General features: G+C 35.7%; 1 protein-coding gene across 1 annotated transcript in view; it reads right to left on the minus strand.

Annotated features, from left to right (window-relative positions):
• Nucleotides 1–22,853, minus strand: part of LOC150096202 (uncharacterized) — an 881,296-nt gene that overhangs the window by 744,377 nt on the left and 114,066 nt on the right. The window contains exon 2 of the mRNA XM_090409004.1: nucleotides 15,776–15,973. Coding sequence (XP_090265130.1) covers nucleotides 15,776–15,973 — 198 coding nt within the window. The remainder of the gene's footprint in view (nucleotides 1–15,775; nucleotides 15,974–22,853) is intronic.

A 22,853-nucleotide genomic window follows, 5' to 3' on the forward strand; every position in this document is an offset into this window, starting at 1 on the left:
ATGAAATAGTGAGACCAAATTGCACTTCTTATCCATGTTATTCAATAGGTGTTAAAGAAATCGTATCCAGATTTTGCTAGACATCTATAGACGTCATGGCCATTTGAGGTGTTAATCCTCGTGTACCCTCTGTTACATACTGCCTGAGGTATTTGTCCCTCAAAAATTGCAGAAACTCATTTTCTTTACAATTAAGCCATCCTCTCCTATGTCCTCTACCCTTAAGTTCCTCATGATTCCACCCTGATCAGGATGAAACACCCTTATAAATTGATCATTGAATACCTCAACAATGTCTTCTGCTGCAGTTACCATTCTACCATTTTCATCCATTAACATCATCTTACCATGATCATTCTTTCTTCTACTTGCCACATATCTAAAAAAACTCTGGAGTTTGTCTTCACCTAATTAGCCAATTTATGCTCATACTGCAGTGCAGTATGAGCATAAATTGGTTAAAATTGCCCATAATAATTACCCTTCCTTTGTTCCTTCACTAGTCCAAGTTGTTTATACAATTTTTCAGCAATTCTCCTCCCTTCTTTTCCTTTTGGATATGTTAACCATTGTGGTTAGCGTATTCAAAAGGCTGTGGGTTCAAATCCCACAGTGGGCATGGATGTTTGTGACTGTCTGCCAAAATACTAGTGGTAGTGGTGGACAGTAGATAGTGCTGGAGTTGTTGCAGTTTGTTGTAGTTGGTTGATTGTGGTGGGGACAGAGAGGTGTAGAGTAAGTGGCCACCCTTAATGAGCCTTTGGACTCCCTGGAGGTGTCACGTAATAATAATAATTTACTTCCAGTTGCTATCTCTATATTGCCATAATTAAGTGCTGGTTAGACATACTTCTAATTTTTTAGGAAATGACAATGTATACTTTGGCAATGTTATACTGCTATCTTCAGGGATCACAGAACAATGACAGATGGACACAGGCACTCGCACTAAGCAAATGAGGATGAAGAAAGGCAACTAAAGTAGGTCCTAGAGTCCTAAAGGGCCAAGACAACCCAATTTAGCCTCTAGGGGACACCTTTAGGACACTAGGACCGACTTCAGTTGCCTTTCTTCAGCCTCATTTGCTTAGTGTGAGTGCCAGCATTCACATATCATTGTTCTTTGATCCCTGAAGATGGCAATCTAACACTGCCATCGAGGGATCACAGTTATTAATTAGAGTTTTTATAATTAATAATTTAATCTACATTGTCATTTCCTAAAAAATTAGAACTATGCTATATTTATAATCCATAATGATCACCACCATTTTCTGCTTTGGTTGGCTAATTTGATTATACATTTCATAGTCACTACTATCCACATTACTAGGTCTATAACAACATCTGATAAGTATTTCATTCTATACACCTCTATGTTATGCCTTACTGCCTTAAAACCACTGGGACTATTTCCCTCTTGCATCTCTATCTTGAATGGACATAACTCTTTCTATCATCAACAGTACTCTCCCTCCCTTAACCCTTCCCATCTTCATGAAACACATCATTCCCTTCGATCTCTATTCCTGTCAGGATGTCATCTTCATCCAAACATGTCTCACTTATTCCAACAATTCTTGGGTGAACAGACACAATTAATGCAACCATTTCATTTGCCTTGTTTCTTACACTTCTAGCATTTGCATTCAAATATAACAGCTCATTCCTGAATCTATAGCAAGTTTATCAGATACCACTTATTAGATATGATCTCTATATTTAATTTGAGCCATTTCTTTTTCTCCTTATTCATCTTAGAACCTTCTTCAAATCCAACTGATTTTCTCTTGATCCCAAGTCATTCCCTTCCCTTATTGTCTATACGTGCATTCACATCCTCTTGGAGCATCGACCTTTCTCATGTCCACCCTAAGCCACCCCGTTTCCCTGTTTCTCTTGCACACCTTGTCATCTCATTCTCTATACTCATGCTATTCACTTCTTCCTTCATAACCACCACTTCAATATCTCCTTTCTTTCTCTCCTGCTCTCTTTTACATTACTTTTTTACTTGATCAGATACATTCTCTGCACTAATTTCTCTACCTTCCAGTCTCTCCAAAGCCATTCAAATGCAGTCCATCACTCTTATGCAGTTCAATTCATCCTTCAAACTCATTCCATACATTAACAAGCCGCATTCCTTTCTCCTCACACATTTCCGCTAACATATCATTCACAATCTTCACTTTCCACCTCATTTCATCACTGTCATACCTGGGAAACACATCTACTACCTTTCCTATCACACTATTATGTTTTATTTTTCTCAATAACCTCTCGATATCCGATCTTAAATTCTCCTTGTGTCCAATCAAGTCATTTGTCCCTTCTACCACTACCAACTCCTTTGCTTGCTTACGCCTCACATCCACTGCCTCAATCACTCTATTCATTTTACATTCAGGAAAACAAACCTCATGCATTTTCTCATTTACAACACCTTTAATGATCAAATCCCAATACAACACCACTCACAGATCTTTTATTACCTCTTTCATATCAATATCATTTGTTTTCATTATTTTCACTCTTCCATACACATCTAGAATTCTCTTAATTTTACTCCTCATCCATTTCATCTTTAGCCTCATCTTAACCAACTCAACTTTCACATCTTTTGTCAAATTTTTGCTCTCATTCACTCTCTCAGTTTTATTCCCAATCATACCTGCTTGTTCGCCATCAACGTCACTCATCACACTACCTTTAATTGCACTCTGTTTTTCAACATCCATGAGATTTGTATCATTTTCATCTTTCTTACCAATGATTGTTAAATTCATCAGATTGCTCTTTATGTAAGTGTGGTGAAGAGGGATGTGAGGAGTAGATCTTTCACATGGAGAATTGTCAGTGAATGGAACACATACCAGAATGTGTTGTTAATGCAAGGAATGTTAAGAATATTAAGATTTAATATGATAAATATGTTGTCAGTTGAATGAACCTCCCATGATGAATCTGCTGACTCCATGGCAGGTGCAATAATAGTAATAATAATAATAATTAAAAATTTCATGCTAATTGACCAAGTCTGATAAGATCTACCTAACCAGATTAGTAAAAATTTAATTTCTCTCTCTCTCTCTCATGTACTCTCAGCAAATAAGGATGTATAAGATGATTGTGACCTATGTGGAGCCTAGCAAGAACAACTTCTTCTCTTCAGTTTCTATGTTGCCTGCCAATGCTTAATTTCATGCAATTTATTTGTCAGTGCTTTCTGCTGTGATTAGTGACTGCTTGGGTTATTAGCCCTGATCTTATAAACTATCTGTCTGAAAAATGCATGAGCTGATCTAACAGCTTATCTGCAGTCTCATTGCATGTAATTCCAATGTTAATTTTTTATCCAGCACAGCTGAATAAAAAATTAACAACCTTCAATTTGTTATTAAATCAAATTAACTTATGTTATATTTTATATGCATGATTAACTGTATGTGACACTGCTTTATAATTACTGCAATTGAGTGAGACCTGACTTGATTTGATAAAGTCAGGAAATACAGAAGCACAACCAACAGAGATCTCAAAACTTTAGCTGGGTGAAAAGTTCATTTTCAGCAGAAGTGTATACACTTTTTTTTTGGCTGAAAACCTGAATCCATTACTAACAGCTCATGAAGAGACACAACTGACTGCTTGGTGAAGTTGTCTTTCAATTACCCTCATGTTACAAGAGTGACAGTAAATTGTGAAGTCATCAACATATGGAGCATTGCCTGCTATGGAAAGAAGTTTTTCAAATAATTGAATAAACTTTGACAGCAAAGAATGTCACACTTAAGATGGAACTTTATACTTTCTAATTGACAATATATGGCTGAAGATAATGTGCCTTCCACTCAGACTTGAAAAATTCAGCTGGATAGAAAGTGTTTGATAAAAACAGGAGGGTGTCCTCTAAGATCGAAGTTACAGAGGTCTTTCAATATGCATATTGCCAAGCTATGTCATAAGCTTTTTTTCCATGTCATAGAAAACACTGAAAACAGAAGTTCTCGTTTCAGGAACAAATCTCTTATATGTGTTTCTAAATAGACTAAATGATCCAACAACATGAAAACCTTAATGTGAATAAATCTGTGGGATTGGATGGTACACCGGCACGGGTCTTACGTGAAGCGGCTAAAGAATTATCAGTGCCCTTGACCATGTTTTTAATCTGAGTCTTGGGTCTGGTTTAGTCCTGAAGGTGTGGAAAGAGGGGAAAATAGTTCCACTGCATAAAGGAGGATCCAAGACTACTGTCGCAAATTACCGACTGATCAGCATATCAGGAGTCGTTGTCAAGGTCTTGGAGAAAGTAGTCAAGGGAAAAATACAGGAATGGATTGATGATAATGAGATACTGTACAGGGGACAGCATGGCTTTGTGAAGGGTAGATCATGCCTCAGTAACTTGCTCAAGTTTTCTAACACAGTGATGGCTGAACTGGATAAGGGTAATGGGTTTACAGTGAGTGATACTGCTGGACCTGGCTAAGGCCTTTGACAGGATACCACATGGAATTCTAATCCGTAAACTACAACATATGGGAATGGATATAGGGTTGGTGAGATGGATCGGTGGTTGATGGAGAGATATCAGAGAGTAGTTTATTCAGGAGTAGAGTCCAAAAGACAGCCAAAAGACTAGTAGTGTTCTTGGACCACTGCTGTTTAATTTGTTCATTAAAGACATAGGGAGGGATCTAAGAGGAACATTCATTTATTCGCTGATGATGCAAAGTTAGGTAGAGCAATAGTGAATGCAGAAGATGTCAAAATCTTGCAGGAAGACTTGCATAGATTGGAGTTCTGGGCTAAGGAGAATGGATGTCAATTTAATGTGACAAAATGTAAGGTTATGCATTTTGGGGTGAAAAGATTAGCAGCAGTATACCACAACGGTGGAACTGTGCTCCATGAGATTGATGAGGCCAGGGACTTGGGAGTGTTGGTGGATAGGGAGATGAAGTTTAGGGGGCGCATTGCAAAAGTGGCTAAATCAGCTCATCAACTCCCTTGGTTGTTGAAAAATACTTTGACGAGCAGAGACAAGCAAGTTATTGTATCTCTCTACCGAGCCTTGATAAGACCTCACTCGACTACTGTGCCCAGATTTGGTCACCGAGGCGAGGTTCATTCCATAGACCTGCTATCATCTTGGTAAACCAAGATGATAGCAGGTCTATGGAATGAACCTTATGAGAACAGGTTGAAGATTTGTGGGTTGCAGAAATTAGTTGATAGGCAGAAAAGGGGAGATATCACTGAGACATTCAAATTGCTAAAGAGTTTCTATAGGATTAATTCAGAGGATATTTTTGAGATTAGGACTGGTGGTGGGAGAACTAGGGGACATCTATGGAAGCTGGGCAAGAGTATGGTTAGCAAGGGTGTTAGAGCTGGGTTCTTTACTTTTAGAGTGGTAAATGATTGGAATAAACTGCCAGAGTCCGTTGTGGGTGCTATGACAGTGAATGAGTTCAAGGCAAGGTATGATAGATACTGTGAGAATGTCAAACAGTTGTGTGGACATGATGTTTAGGGCCTCCCTCGATGAGTCTAAGGACTTCCTGGAGTCGGCCGTAATAATATAATAATAATAATAATAATAGTAACATTGAGCAATGTCTATTAAAGCCACATTGTGTGTTGGAAAGAAGATCGCTGCTTTCTAAATACCAGAGAAGTCTGACATTTACCATTCTGTCCAATATCTTACAAAAAACCTTTCCCAGGCATATGCGCTTCGCAACCATATGTCTAGTAAAGGAGTGTCCTGGGTTCAATTCTTGTCATCAACATGAGGAGCTTAAGGATCTTTCTCAGACATAGCCAAGTTAACCGGACAGCAGGGTTTTTACTCCCGCAAGCAGGCAAACCTACCCCTTGAACACACACATGGATTACAGTCAGGAATACTTAACACTATGTCATAAGGTCAGCAATAGGCTTGATGGGATCAGCTATGCTGATCCCAAGCACAGATAAAATTAGGGGTGGGGATTGAGATGGTGCCATACTTCCCCATAAAAGGGGCCTCATAGCTATTATATCATCATGCGCTATAATAATAAAGCTGGCAACTATTTGCTTGTGTTGGATCCTTTCCTGGTTTTGAGATGGCAATGACAATTGACTTATGCCAAGAATCAGGAAACTTCCTCTGTAAATAGTTTGCTGTATAGTAACAGAAGAAGATCCAGAGAATGCGATGGAGGATGTTTTATCATCTCATAATGGACATCATCAGACCCTATTAAACTGGCATTAGAAAGTAAAAGAGTCTTTTTGATTCCTCCTTAATGAATGGCTGATTGTATTGCTCTAGCCCATTTGTAGAAAAGTTTGGCTACTATATCTTTTGTAGATCTTTCAATATTAAAAATTCAGGAAGATATGAAGCTGTTGCTGAGATTCTAGCAAAATGTTCCCCAAAGTATTCTACAATAGCTTTGAAATCAGAAATAACACATCCGTTATGTTCCAAGGTATACAAATGGTATGTTCTATATCTACTTTTCATTTTCTGGATTTTATTCTATGCAAGTTTTGAACTGGTTGTTTGATTAATTGATACAAATTGCATCCAACATTATTTCTGAATTAGACAGTTAACATAACATGCTATTATTCGATGTGGTAGGATATCTGCAAAATATACCCCATGAGATGATGTGTTTGGTGCAACTGTTTGCTGCAATTCCAAAAAAGTATGTAACAGATTGTACTGCCTGGATAATACATACATACATCACTGCTTGATTGATAGTGACTGATTAGTTCAGCATAAAATTTTGCAAAATGGGTAAAAAAGTATTCCAGTCCAACCTGCTCCATTTTCTGCATGGGCATCTGTTTAGAAGAATATAGTTTTTGTGAGGAAATGGTGAAAATACCAAGAAAATGATTATTACCATATATATTCTCTTTAACATCTCCCATTAGTAGTGGAAAAATGATGGGGGGGGCAGATTGTATGATCTAATGCAGAAAATGAGCAGGCAACATATAGAAGAAGGTATTGAGTCTATTATTAAGAAGGGAGTGGTCATTAATGTCAAGTATTCACTCAATGGCACTACCCCACTTAGTGTTATGCTTATTAATGTCAACCATACAAAGTATGGGCTGAGACAGTTGGAATATTAGATTGTCAATTTCAATCTCATTTTAACTCACAAATCTGGTGGTGAATAAATGGAGCATATCGTAATAAGCAATCCCATGGATAGGTTAATTGTTAATGGGGTATGATTTGCTCACTAGAATGGCTACTCTACCATGAGTAGGATGATCTCCAGTTCTGTCCTTACAAATAACAGTTAAATTCCTTAAGGTAGGGTCTTCATTCGGCATAAAGATTTTCCACAGACAGAAACAGAATGGCTTATGTTTTTGACACAGATCACTGATCTTTTGGAAAAACCACAACAATTCCATTGTAAAAATTTTCCTATTGTTTTGGTTTTGTAAACTTGTCCAATTTCTGAAAGATGAAGAGCTTGAAGAGCTTACCTTTATCAGCCTTATATTTATCCATTGATTTAGGGAAGTATGGACATCCAGTGTCCATCTTATCCTCTGGAAAAATGTTCACTCCATCATCTGATGTGTCAGGATCATTTGTTTAGTTCATTTTCGGTGGAGATAAAGAGATATCCATTTTTCCTGTTGGGGTGTCTGATGGTTTATCTTTCAGTGACACTCTTGCCATAATTTTCTTCATAAGTGGGTTTCACTGAACAGGATCATTTTTGGTGTTATTTCAAGAGTAAGACCATAAGTTGTGTGAATGATGTGCTCCACAGAGAAGTACTCATGATCATAAAGTTCAGATATGATGAAATTATCAGATGGTGGAATAAACATAATGTGTCTGAGATGTTTTTGATATTTTCTTAACTGCCAACTTTTCAGATTAGGATTTGAGTACAGGTGTTGTGGTGGTGGCTAACTTCCTTATTGTATCCTAATATATTTTGTTGTTCTATATTTATCTTTGTAATTCTTTTTCATCCTTCTGCCACTGGTGTTCCACTTCTGAGTAATAAATATGTCCAGAACACCAGGGCCCCATATGCAATACCAACACTGCAACAAGACTTGGGCCCTGTCGCCATGCCACTGAGTAGGAGACTTGCTACAACACTGTTTATCCTTGAAGCAAGCCCTCTTGAAGCCTAGCCAGGTCACTCAGAATTACCCATCTTGCCAAAGTCAAGACCAAAGTAGTGCAAGACTACCAGGATCCCCTTTCCAGATGTCCATGGATCGCACCACATGGCAAACATGGCAGCAGTTGTTAGTTCTCAGTGATGGTGGTCTGGAAGAGAGAGAGAGAGAGAGAGAGAGAGAACAGTAAAAAAGATGCATAGAGAAGTAGAGCAAAGAATATGGGAAAAAAAAAAGAGAAATAATGAAAATGGCCAGCACCATCACTGGGAGGTCCTTCCCTCCATTGTGAACAGGTGTTCCATATGGAGGAACAAGAAGCATAGCCTTTGCATGAAAAGTATGGGTGAGTAGAATTCATTGCTAAAGTGAGTAGTGAGTGGGGCTAACAATGAGATAATTAGCATGGGATATAATAGATATATGATATAACATAAGACATGACAGATATCTGGCTTCATTTATAAAGAACAGAATTGACTTTGCAAAAAATTTTCAGAAGCATGTGTGAAGGTGAGTGATGTTAAGCATTATTATAAATCTTTCCTAAGGGTCTCTGTAGCGCAAGTGAAAGAATGATGGAACATTGTGCCCTATGATTGCAAAAGACCCATATTCAATTCTTGTCATTACAAGAAGAATCCTTATATCAGCTTTTTCAGTTGTTGGTGAGTTAGTCAATATGTAGATAGCATATTGACATACAGGAAAATCAGCCAGAGCACAAACAATTTACAGACAAAAATTACTACTGACAGGGGCAGTAGGCAGTGGTGTAGCTAAAGCTTTTGCCGCCCGGGGCGGTCTCTGAGTTTGCCACCCCTCTAAATACACACCAAAAATACTACAAAAAGTCAAAACGATGTATAGGGAAATAAATTAAAACACTATGTTTATTTTTGAAGTAAAACTTTAATTTCAACATTCTAAAATGATTTCTTGCTTTTCTGTTAGCAAAATCGTTGACGACATCGGCGAAGTCTATTTCATAGTAATGTAGGTAATTAATTCTTAATCAAATTTTATTTAGTAAAACTCTTCTCACAAGTAGCAATACTTACAGCAATTGTGAGGAAAATTCGCAACAGTATTACAATATACAGAAATGAGTTCTTGAGAATGTTTTTTTAGAATTAAATGCAAAAGTTCAAAAAGGTTCAAAGTGCTGCCCAGGGTAGATCTCCCCCCTCCCCAGCTATGCCTCTGGCAGTAGACAGTGTTGTTGTATGGATACAGATTAGTGTCACATATTTAGGATTAGATGCTGGTTTACACTCATGATACAATTTAATGGAATAACTATAGCACAAAGAGAAATAATTAAATAGCAGGTTTACTTATTTCAATTCATCTCTGGTACAGAGACACATTCAGGAATGCAATGTTAAAATTGTAATAACACACACAAAATCACATGAGAAACAGTAAGTGAAAGAAATAAAATTAGAATATATTGTATAATATATATCTCATTATTGATATTATTATTATTAACATCTGATGTCCGCGCAGTTAGCCTAGTGGCTGTGCACTTTGCAACCATATGCCTGGGGAAGGAGTGTCCTAGGTTCGATTCCCGTCAGAGACGTGAGAAGCTGAAAGATCTTCCTCAGCCATAGCCAAGTTAGCTAGTCATGGGAATGGACAGTAGGATTTTTTCCCCAGTTTATCCTAGGGTTTTTCATCCCGCAAAGCAGACAAACCGGCCTTGAGAACTCAATGCTACAGGACATAGGATACACCGGGGCATAGGGCTGACCACCTTATCCTGTGAACGGTTTTAGGTCTGATGATTAATAAACCCTCAACACTGCAAGGTAAAAGAGGGTAAAAAAAAAGGAAGATGAGATGAGATGAGATTAACATCTGATCTCCATGGAGTCAGAGACTCATCATGGTAGGTACACACTATCATACACAAAGCTGAACCAACTGTGTCTTAAATTAATTCAATGTATCTACATTCACAACACACTCAGGCAATGCATTCCACTCTCCATATAAAGAACCTACTCCTCACTCCTCTGCTCATACTCTCCTCATACAGTTCCCAGGGATGGCCTCTTGTTCTACCTCCCCTCCCATTTTATGAAGCATTTTTTCCTTGTCAACCCAATAACAACCCTTGACTAACTTATATGATAACTCAATCGTTTCTTTCCCCCCCCCCTCCTCATCCTATTCACATGGCTTTGCAATTTATGTTCTTTCAATCTGTCATCATATAACATATTCCAAAGACCACTTATCACCTTTGTGAATCTTCTCTGGACCCTTTCTAACATATCCTCGTCGCTATGAAAACCCAGTGACCAAATCTGTGTGCAATAATCCATATGAATCAAGGCCTTATACAATGGAATCATAACCTCTTTATTTTTACATGTTAAGGTTCTCCACATCATTGCCATTATCTGATGTGATGACTTCACAACGTGTGCTTTGTAGCCCTGAATTTCAGGTCCTTGTCCACCACCACCACCACCACTCCCAGATCTCTCATCTCCTCTACTTCCTTTAAACTTTCCTCGCCAAGTGGGGAAAGTTATAAAGACCACATACCTCATCAGACTTTAATCTTTATATAGTCTGATTTTATTTTTTCCACTTATTATTTCTTGTGTGTTTTTGTGTGTGTTATTACAATTTTAAAATTATATTCCTGAAAATATTTCTGTAACAGAAATGAAATATTGAAACAATTGTGGAGAGGCTTAAATAAGAGAAAGGAGTGAGTGTAGGCATGTAGTAAGTGTTTATTTAATATGAGTAAGGAACATGTCGTCATGATGGTCAGAAAGTGTGTAGAAGTGGAAGCAAGCAAAAGAGTTCAACTGCGATAAAACATGCAATAATGATGCTGAAAAACAGAGTGCAATTAACAGTACAATGGCAAGTGGGATTAACAGCAAAAAGATTGTGTGACACACAATAAGCTAGCAAGAGTGAACGATAGTGAAAGAATGATGTAAGATATGAAAGCTGATTTGGTAAAGATGAGGCAAGAGATGAAGCAAATGCACAGTGAAATACAGAGAATTCTATATGTGCATGGAAGAGTGAAGAAGATGGGAATGAATGATGTTGGCATGAAAGAGGTAATAAAAGACTTGCAAGTGGCATTGTATGGGGATTCAATTATTAGTTTCGGTAAATGAAAAATGCAAAAGGTTTGTTTTCCTGGAGATAAAATGAATAGAGTGATTGAGATGCTGGATATAAGGAGTAAGCGAGCAAAAGAGTTGGTAGTGGTGGTAGGAACAAGGAGAATGTAAGACTGGATATCAGGAGGTTGTTGAAAAAGCTAAAACATAACAGTGTGATAGGAAAGATTAGTCAGTGTGTTGTCCAGGTATGAAAATGATGAGATGAGTCAGAAAGCAAGGATTATGGATGATATTTAGGCAGAAATGTGTGAAGAGAAACGTTTGAAATCTGTTAATGTGTGGAATGAGTTTGAAGGATGATATAAGAGTGATGGACTGCATTTGAATGGTTTTGGTGTGAGTCATTTAGAGACACTGCTGGTAGAAGTGAGCGTAATGAGAGCAGAGAATGAATGTGTACAAGTAAAAAGTGATGCAAAAGAGCAGGAGTGTAAGGAAGGAAGGAGAGAATGAGAGATTGAAGTGGTGTGCTTATGAATGGAGAAGTGGGTAGCATAGTGTAGAGAATGAGAGAACAAGTTTGCAAGACAAGCAGAGAAACAGGGAGACTCAGGGAGAACAGGGGAACACAACATGAGAAAGGTTGATGCTCAAAGAAGAAGTGAATATGTTTGTAAGTTAGAAGGGAATGGAATGGCCTGGGATGTAAGGAAAACATTTGGATTTGAAGAAGGTTCTGGAATGAGTAAGAAGAAAAAGAAATAGTTCAAGGTATGGATAAGTTACAGGTAAGTGGTATCAGTGAAACTTGGTATAGATCTGGGAATGAGCTGTTATGATTGTTTATGAATTTTAGAAGTATCAGAAACAAGGGAAATGAAATGGTTACATTGTTTGAGTTTGTTCACCCAAAAATTGTTGGAATAAGTGAGACAAGGTTTGATGAGAATGACATCCTAACAAGATTAGAGATGGGAGGGTATAATGATTTTTGTAAAGGTAGAAAGAGTAAAAAGGAAGATGGAGTGCTATTGATGATAGAAAAAGAGTTATGTCCATACAAGATAGAAATGAAAGGAGGACATAGAGGCAGTAATAAGATAGAGGCAAACAGAATGAAATACTTAGTCGGATGTTGATATAGACCTGGTAATATGGAGGTAGTGACCATGAAATGTATAAGCAAATCAGTCAAGCAAATAGGAAAAGGGTGATCGTTACAAGTGATTTTAATTATGGCAATATAGATTGGGATGACCCGATGGCAACTGGAAGTAAAGAAAATAATTTATCAAGTTTTTGAGAGATAACTACTTCAGATAGTTTGTTACAGAATGCATGTGGGAATTGAGGGTCTTGGATTTATTTAATCATCTTAGAGAATATCATTATAAATGAGATGTCAACTCTCCCTCCAGTTGGTGAGAATGACCATGAAGTGATTACTTGGATGGTTGCCAGCTATTTGTAGGAATGTAATTAGTTATTATTACAAATCATGCATCATTTCAGATAAGAAAAAAGAGTTTAATTTATCACAATGTGCCAGTTATAGTAATGTATTACTAGTAATACATCAACCCATCCTCTCCTAGAAATGAGACTCTACAGATTACATTCTCTCAATAATTCATCAATCATAATCCTAATATTAGCTTAATGTCATAGTTGTTGTTGTTTATAGAGGATTATACAAATATGACATTTGAAAAGGAAGAGAAGAGTACATTTAAAATAATATCTTGTCACAAAGTCAAAGAATTTGTTTGAGAATTTTTGAATTTCCATATTAAAAACAGAGAAATATAATAAATTTGAAAGAATTCAGAAAACTAGCTGACATTAAAAATGAATTACAGTTTCCTTAGCTTCAACAATTATGATAGCTGTTATTGATTCTATAGGAAAAATTAAATAAATTTATCTGAAAGTTTTAAATGCAAAATTTTATGTATCTTTTATGTACTTTAATTAATTTGAATTGTAACATGGAGATCGCAAGATGTCGCTATGTGACATTTTATAACACTGAGTGTTCAAAAATGGTCCCAAAATAGTGAAGGATGAAGTAAAGGATGAAGTCCTTAAATGATGTCAATGATTCAAAATTTCCAAAAATAAAAAAATTAATTCTGAACTCCCACTGTGACAATTTAAGACAGAAGGTTGCTCAAATGTCCCATAAAATAGTGTGACCTTATCATTTACAGGTGACCCTTTTGTTACATCTCTGAACCCTTTTAAATCAAGGTGATAAAATCTATTTTCACATCTGCACCAAGTCTACTGATGTCTTTAACACATTTCTTTCTTTCTTTTTTCCCCCTATTTATACTTCACCACCAAACTTTAAATAAGAGATCATTTCCATATCTCTTACAATCTCTACTTCTTTGTCTCTATTTGTCAATGTCTTATGAGTGATATATGCACCATATCATTGAAGTCCCACAAAGCAAAGAGAGTCCAAAAACTTGACAGATTATAAAAATAACATACTTATCTAAAGTTGCAAAGGAAAGCTCATAAAAACGTCTGGAGGGAAATAAGCAAAGGAAATCTTAGTTACACTACTTTTTATCACTGAACAGTAAAGCCCAACCAATAGGCTTTTTATACTGAATTTCAAAAATGCAAAACCTCTATACTCGATAGGTATCCTCATTCTTCTGCTGATTTCCTACAAACTTTACTGGACTATTCACACCACAGTTAAAGGCCATTATATCAGCTTTGTTTCCGATCAATAGGGTTGAAAAGAGATGGTCAAATAGGATTACTGCTTCAGGACCTGAAGTTCACACCTCCCTATGCACACAAAAAAAACAGTAACATAGTATATTTTCCATAAGCATGTAAACTTGGATGGGTGGTGGAAAAAAGTGTTTTTCTAGGGGCTCAGGTTTTGACATCTATTCCTTACAGCTCTCTCTCTCTCTCTCTCTATCTCTGTTGGAATCTCATTTATATAACATAAAATATTAACTAATATTAACAAAATAAAAAAAAATCTGAAATAAGAAATATTCTTTATATAAAATAAGTAATTGTTCAGCACATGACAGGAATATTTATCATTTCAATTAACTTGCATTGTAAGGGATCATCCTCCATTATTATTATTATGTGATGCCTTCCAAGTATCATTTATAGAGTTCATTCCTCCCATATTAAAATAAAAAAAGATTTTTAAATGTAAACGCATGAAGTTTTTGCATTAAAATTTTTCAGTTAATTTTGTCACTTCAATAAATATTGATATACACAAAAATATCACATTATCATAATCAAATTCTGCATTTGGTATTCAATTTGTTTTGGCTATTTTTAACATTTTTTGAAATATGGTAAGGTGTGATATCTTTTATGGAAAAATTGGAAAAATTTTCAATAAAATGCTTTCACCACTTTGTGACATCACATGTTCCTTATATATCCCTGTCCTGTCATAAAACATGGCATTTTTCCAGATCCACTAAACGTGCGATCCACTAAACGTGTGACATCATTCATGGATGACCTCTAAACCTTTTATTTTTTAAACAGCTATTAAGAAATTGGGATTTTACTTTCAGATCATCAAACGCGAGGGGGGGGGGGGAAATGGATTAACAATAATGCTCTACATAGATATATACTAATTTATTCCTTACTTTACATGCGAGTGGAAAATTAAAAAAAAAAAAAAAAAAACTCTAATATATATATATCCGCAACAGAAAAGATATTTTAACCAATACAAGGAACATAGTAGCTCCATAGATTCTAGTTCAGCAATGTCAACTATAAATAACAACTCATCAAAATGGTATTTATTAACATTAGACCTCCGTGGAGTTGAAAGATTCCTCACATTTATAGGCTGGAAAAAAAAATAATAATAAGGATAATAAAAGATGTGGAAATATGTGTGGGTTTTTGGTTCGTGAATTTTTTTACCAACTTATTTGTTATTGCTTTCGGTTTTCGGTTTTCAAGTTTTTTTTTTTTTTTTTTTTTTTTTTTTGAGAGAGAGAGAGAGAGAGAGAGAGATCGTTGATTTTTCTTTTTTTTCTTATAAAGATAGGACATCGATTTGGATTTCAAAATTTTACGCACATGCTAGTACAATACAAAATAATAAAAAAAGATGATAATTAGGACAGTACAATTTTAACTCGAAGAAAATAATGAACTTGTTAAAAAATGCCCGTTTTCTTCAAAATAGTCCATGCAATTACTACGATTTAGCTGATTTATAACATAGAGTTGTGTGCAAAATGTTTTATGGAAAAATACTTCTCTGAGAATGAAATAAGAGTAATGCGTCTGAAGGAGTTATCCATACTATTTCAAACCAAAAATGGTAACCGGCTCAGGGGGATCTTTGCAAGGATGCCGACACTATCCCGGTGTATCCACGGCTACAGGAATAGCGTGGTATGAATGGGAGTTCTATGGATGTCTCCTTTCTCCAAACTATATATCTTATAAATATATAATAAAGTGATACTCACAGAAAAATACTGCTAAGTATTCCTCAACTTCAATTAACTTTTCTAATTTCTTCCTATCAACTTCATCAATAACATCGTTCGCGGCCGACGATTTTTTCTTCGAATTACACACCGAAGATAAAAGCAACACTAGGAGCAGCTCCACGATCCGAGCCATCTTCCCGTGGCGGCTGCTACCTTTCCCGACAAGCTCTGCGCCTAGTGAAAATGATACCAAATAACAAAAAGGAAACGATTCTTATGTGATTCTGTTGTACACGTGTATTATAGTTCTTTGTCGTATACAAATGTGTGGACATAACACTGTTTAAAACTATTGTCACAGAAAATAAAATACATACAACTAAGCGAAATTATTTTATTCCACTTATTTATGTTATCATTTTCTTCTTATTATTTTTAATGTTATTATTTACATCCACTTCTAACATGCTTTGTTATCTAAAATTTTAAGCATCTCTAGTCTATTCTATATTATTATTATTATTATGCTGTGGTAAATATCAGATCTATCAAGTCAGTCTACTTCCAACATAACAGTCAAACCAATAAACAATAACTAACTGGTGTCATCATCAGATAAGCCTAATAGCTTCAAGGATGTAAGCTGAGACATTACACCTCAACTGGGATTAAAAAAGTAAATAAAAAATCCACTTATTACAACTGCAGCATTTAAATACATGAAAGCAACATTTGTAATATCGTTCAAATTTTGCTTTCATTCTATAAAAATATTAATATTACAACAGTACGTGTTGTATATACATAATATATAAGCAAAAAAAAAAAAAAAAAATTATTATTTAAAAAATATTGAAATCTAATGTTGAAAAATAAACCATATATGCAACACCTAGTGATGCTGAACTTTGTAAAACAGTATGTTGGAATGTCACTCAAGATGATTATTGTATATATCTAAATATTTTGCCTAAATATTTTAGAGATCAATAAAAAATATTAGTAGTAAAATATTATTATCGTTGTTGTTATCATTATTAATAGTATTGCAGATAAATAGAAACGCGATTTTTTTTCAAATGCAAAAAAAAATCATTTTTATTTTATTTTAATTCACTATTTCTTTCTTTTTATAACGATTCTCCTTCCGCAAACGTTGAAGGATTATTATAAATATATAACAGCAACTCCCTGGAGTCCCGAGATTCATTGCCAGAAGCACTCCAAATTTCTCCCCCTTCTATCTCTTATTGTTAATCCTTATTAATCACTGTTGAAATGTGTGTGTTTTCCGGACGGTCGAAAACACGACTGGTATATTTAAAGTAGAGTAGATAACAGAAAATCAGTGATATTCCTCCAGTGGCGCACCCAGAGGGGGGGGGGGGGCTGGCACCCCAAAGCAAAAGGAAAAACACTAGAAAAATTTACAAAAATCTTTTCCTAATTAAAATTAATTATTTTTTTTTATTTATGTTGTGTCGTGTCTTCTATTTCTATAATACTTATGAATTAGCGATCATTGCAGATGCTCAGTCATAGGTTGTATGCGATGCGTAGTGTGTATTCTCAAATCGTCTACTCAACTCGCCCCCTCCAAGATTAAATCCTAAGTGCGCCACTGTATTCCTTTTACATGACTGTATTTGCTAAGAGCCACTAAGGCTGGAAATCTCGAACGAAGTCGATTTGGGTGGGTTGCCAGTGGAGGGGAAAATGAATAAAGGGAAAGAGCTGTATTCAGTGGTGTAACTAGAGCTGTTGTCGCCCGGGGCGATCACTGAGTTTGCCGCCCCTCTCAACACACACCAAAAATATTATAAAAAGTCAAAACGATGTATAGGGAAATAAATTAAAACACTATATTTATTTTTGAAGTAAAACTTTCATTTCAATATTCTAAAATGTTATTTTTCTTGCTTTTCTGTTAGCAAATTCGTCGATGACATTGGCGAAGTCTATTTCATAATAATGTAGATAGTTCTTAATCAATTTTATTTAGAAAAACTCCTCTCTCAACTAGCAACACTTATAGCAATTGTGAGGAAAATTCGGAGTAGTATTACAATATTTGGAACTGAGTTCTCAATACTGTACAGGTAACCCTCGTATAACGCGGTACTTATACAACGCGGTTTCGATATAACGCGGTCTACAATTTCTAGTAACCCTTTATTATTTTTATTTTTTTTTTTTCATATTTTTCACCGCGGGACTTAAAAATCAAATTTTATCTTCGTTAAATTTGTGTCTGCCCGTATCGCGCAAGTAGTTATAAGTATCGAATTTAGTTCTATTGTATCACTGAATAAGGTACTGTACAGAGGGCTTTTGCAGTCTGTGTCATTCTCAATAAATAGTGCAATTAGAGACAGATGGAATAAAAACGGCGAATAAATCACATGTCGCTTCTCACAGAAACTACGCAGTATAGACTTAAGCAAAACCATATGTTGCACCGAAACACAGTATCTAACTAAAAACGATTGTCCAATTTTTCAATTATGAAATAAGTGTTTTTTTATTGCATTTGAAATTCTCCATGTCATTATGATAGATCACAAAGGCTAACTTAAAATAAAAGACTACCAAGAAGTGAAACATGCCATATAATGAATGTGTGAGTTCGCCTGCCACCTCAAACAGAAACAAGAAGCCATAAAATTCAACCAAAGGTTGAAACGTTTGTGTGACTTGAGCCAGTCAGTAATAAGACGTTCCATCGGAACGATAAATGACACCCTGTTGTGAATGTGTTAAAACTAATAGTGAATGTTGTTATGACAGTTTCAGATTTTATGGAATTCGATTGAAGAGAATTAGCTCTTGTCGGTTGCTTTTGTCTTTGGGTCGCGCGATCTTTTGTTAATACCGCACCAATCACATGCACGTCTTTATAGCTGCTGTCTTGTGTAAAACAAAATTCAGCTTGTACGTATTGTAACAATTAAAAAAAACTTGAATAATTTATAAGGGTATAAAAGGATATCACCTGTAAATCGTTGACGTGCCAGCAAAATTCTCAGACGTGCCACCTCTGGCACGAGTGCCATAGGTTCGCCATCTAGGGTTCACTATATAAAGTGTTTATTGTTGAAAATTGTCTTCGTTTTCTGCCAGGAAAGCGCATTTAAAATCATAAGTGCAGAGCAGTTTATTTTCTGGTGAGTTATTTTTTTCAATGTAAAAGTTTATTTTTATTGTAATGGCCACTAAAACTGCAACGAAAGGGAAAAAACCAACATTGAAGAAGAAATTCATTTCTCTCGAAGAAAAAATTAAAATCTTGAATCGGTTGAAAATTGGAGAAAAACCAGGAGTTGTTGTAAGGACTCTGAATTTAAATGAATCAACAATTCGAACAATCAAGCAAAATGAACATAAAATCCCAGAAAGTGTTATTGCTGTGTCAACGGTAACTGCAAAGCGCGTTGCTCGTGTTCGCGATATTCTAATAGAAAAAATGGAGAAATCTCTAATGATTTGGATAGAAGATTGCACTCAAAAGAAAATTCCTTTGAATGGACACCTTATTAAGCAAAAAGCTCTCAAAGTTTATAAACATTTAAAAGAACTTGATCAAGATTCTTCAGAAGAAATCCCTCAGCATGGATTTTCTGCCAGTAAGGGTTGGTTCGAAAACTTTAAAAAGCGGTTTTCTTTGTATAATCTTAAAATCCAGGGAGAATCAGCATCAGCAGATGTTGAAGCTGCCCGGAAATACCCAGCAGAACTTTCAAAAATCATTAAAGAAGGTGGTTACAGTGCAGACCAGGTATTCAATGTGGATGAATCTGGGTTATATTGGAAAAAAATGCCAAAACGCACCTATATTTCGAAAAATGAAAGATCAGCTCCTGGATTCAAAGTTTCCAAAGATAGAATTACTCTACTGTTTTGTAGTAATGCATCAGGTGATTACATGACAAAACCAATGTTTATTAACCGATCTGCAAATCCTTGTGCGATGAAAGGGCTCGACAAGTCCATCCTACCTGTTTATTGGCAGGCCAACAAAAAAGGCATGGGTTACAGCTAGCATGTTTGAAAATTGTTTTTTTTTCAAGTGTTTTGTACCCGATGTAGAAAGTTACACAAAGAAAAAGAACATGGACTTCAAAATTCTACTAATTTTAGATAACGCACCAGGCCACCCAACAAATTTGAGCCATCCGAATATTAAAATAACTTTTTTGCTGCCTAATACCACTTCACTTATTCAACCACTCGACCAAGGAATAATATCAACATTTAAGTCATATTATATTCGGCGAACATTTCATATAATTTTGGAAAAAATGGAATCTAATCCAAACATGACACTGCCTCAAGCGTGGAAAGAGTTTTCAATATTGAATTGTGTAAAAATTATTTCTCTGTCCATTAAGGAATTACAACCCTCTACGCTGAATGCTTGCTGGAAAAAAATATGGCCTGAAGCCGTAATGGAACAAAATTTCGTACCTCCAGTGGATGCCGAGCTACGTTGTATAATAAACTTCGCATACGTTTTTGGTGGAGAGGGCTTTTGCGATATGGTTGAAAACGAAATTAGTGAATTAATTGATGGAGAAACAGATTTAAATGAGGAGGAACTGGTACAATTAAAAGATGGCGTCGAACCAAATGGCGGGGAAAGTTCTGCCGAAGATTCTGATTGTGATGAATCAGTTAAAGAATTCAGTTTAAAGAAATTAGCAGAAGATTGGACTTGGCTAGAAAGTTAGGAAGTTATTTTACGGATAATAATCTCTCAATGGAGCGCTCGGGAAAATTCACGAGACAATTGGATATTTGTTTAGCGCCATATTATGAACTTAATAAAAAATTGCAACATAGTGGAAAGCAAAGTCTTATTACTGACTTCTTGATGACTAAACCATCCGAAGTATGCAATGAGAATTATACAAATGATGTCCAAGAGATTTCAAGTGGTGACGACCTCCGGCCACTTAAAGAACATTTACGAAATGTTATTTCTGAAGACAGTGATGACGATTGAAATATGCGCTTTATTTTATTGTGTCTAAAACATTTATGCGCAATGAAATTTATGTACAATTTGTAATTTTTAAATTTTATACTACGTATTTGTCATAGTTTATGTTTTCTTAACTTACATAAATTACCTGAATTAAATAAAAATAGCGTTTTTGTTGGATATGTCATTGTTGTTTATATTGGAGGTATCAGGAATAATAATAATAATAATAATAATAATAATAATTTAAAATAAAAAAGCGATTTCGGAACCTTACCCTACTTTTTCTATGTGATCTATGTCTCGTATAACGCGGCATTTCTATGGAACCTAACATCCACGTTATACGAGGGTTACCTGTATTTTAGAATTAACTGCAAAAGTTCAAAAAGGTTCAAAGTGTTGCCCGGGCGGACTCCCCCCCCCCCCCGCCTCCGCACTCTCCTATCTACGCCACTGGCTGTATTACGCAGGAGTGTATTATGCAGCAACACATGAGATCGCAGTCTCTACACTCCATATGAAAAATATAGAGTATTCTCTATTTCTTAGCTGCATAAATTTATTACGCTGCTATTAATTTTCGACCTAGAAAATACTGCTTCATCACACAGCAGCGATGTTTGCAATCTATGAGATCAAAAATACAGTTAAGCTAGCCAAATATTAAAGATAATACGATCATGTTCGGCAGCTCGTTTCTCATCATTCTATAAAAAGCACATCTATTCGTCTTTTCTTTTCCATGCTCTCCACCCACAGACAATACATAACATGGACCAAAGTTTAGCATATCGAATTGATCAGCTTTAAATTAAATATATTCTAAAATATCGTCTGTAAATGAGTTCAAAAAGAGATATGATAGATATTGTGTAGTTTGGGTCTCCCGCGATTAGTCTTCTGACTCCATGGAGATACCCGTATAATAATAATAATAATAATAATAATAATAATACTTTTCAATTAAAACAAATATTTTGCATTTTAAAGTGGATACAAGAAATTTACAGCAATAAGTGATTTCATAGTGAACTTGGAAAACGACTGAAAATGGGCCCTTCGATTTGAAAAGGTTGAACTTAATTCTCGTCATGAGGAGCGGAATCTTTATAGTGGACTCTTTCAACTGAAGGTAAGTTAGCTGATCTCATAAGGAGATGGCAGTTTTTCCCCTTCAAGAAACTCGAGTTTTTCATCCCATATCAGTATAAGCAAATAGGTCAGAGAATGCGCGTAATTAACAGACAAAAATATTATTGGACAGTAGATGGTGTAGTGTGTGTAATGGTAAGATGTGATGTATTAGCGGACGGTAGATGGCATATTGTGGATGATGCATTAGGTAATGTTAAGCGAGTCGCAAGATATTTTCTAAAAAAATTAATTATTCAAAATAGAAAAATCTGCTAACGCCTTTTATTATTAAAAATAAGTAATCTATTCTATAATATAAAATGATAAGCCTTTTTTTGTAAGTTTTATGTCATGTTTTTTGTCAAGTTATTTGAAACGTTTTGAAACTCAGGGGCTACCCTGAGTGGCGCGTCTTCAAAATTCGAGTCATCAGAATTCAAGGAGAACCGGCCTACCAGTGAGGAATTCGGGGGATTGGGCGCCGTAGGCGTCAGGGGGGGGATCGGAGTTCCCCTAGTATAAATATAAACGTAGATCATATAAAATAGAATATAATATATAGAATGACATACAATTAAATATTCGTATATTTATATAACCAGCCTATGTACTTACACTTTTCGCGGCCCGAGGTACTAGAGTCTAGCGCTTAATCGGCTATTTCGGGAACTTGCTTGAAAAGAAGGGGAAGGGGATTTCCAGCAGTTAGAGACTAGAATTGAACCTACAAAAGTCTTCCTGCTAGTAGCATATCGTTATGAAAAAACGTTGCCATACTACAACACGGGCACCTATTGCAGCAAGATCTGCTGCAATCAGACATTAAATTATAGTTTCTAAAGAAGCTGCAATCTACGGTAACGCAAAAATTCTCCAGCATATTCGGAAAAATGTTCACGATCATTGATATAAATAATTACTTTTTTTAGGATAAAATACTCAATGTAACATACAAGCAACTCAGAAATTCACTAGATCCGACTAATTCATCTATCC

This window comes from Typopeltis vanoorti, chromosome 19, assembly GCF_054136105.1.
Source record: "Typopeltis vanoorti isolate ZY-2024b chromosome 19, IOZ_Tvanoo_1.0, whole genome shotgun sequence".
Taxonomy (NCBI): Eukaryota; Metazoa; Arthropoda; class Arachnida; order Uropygi; family Thelyphonidae; genus Typopeltis; species Typopeltis vanoorti.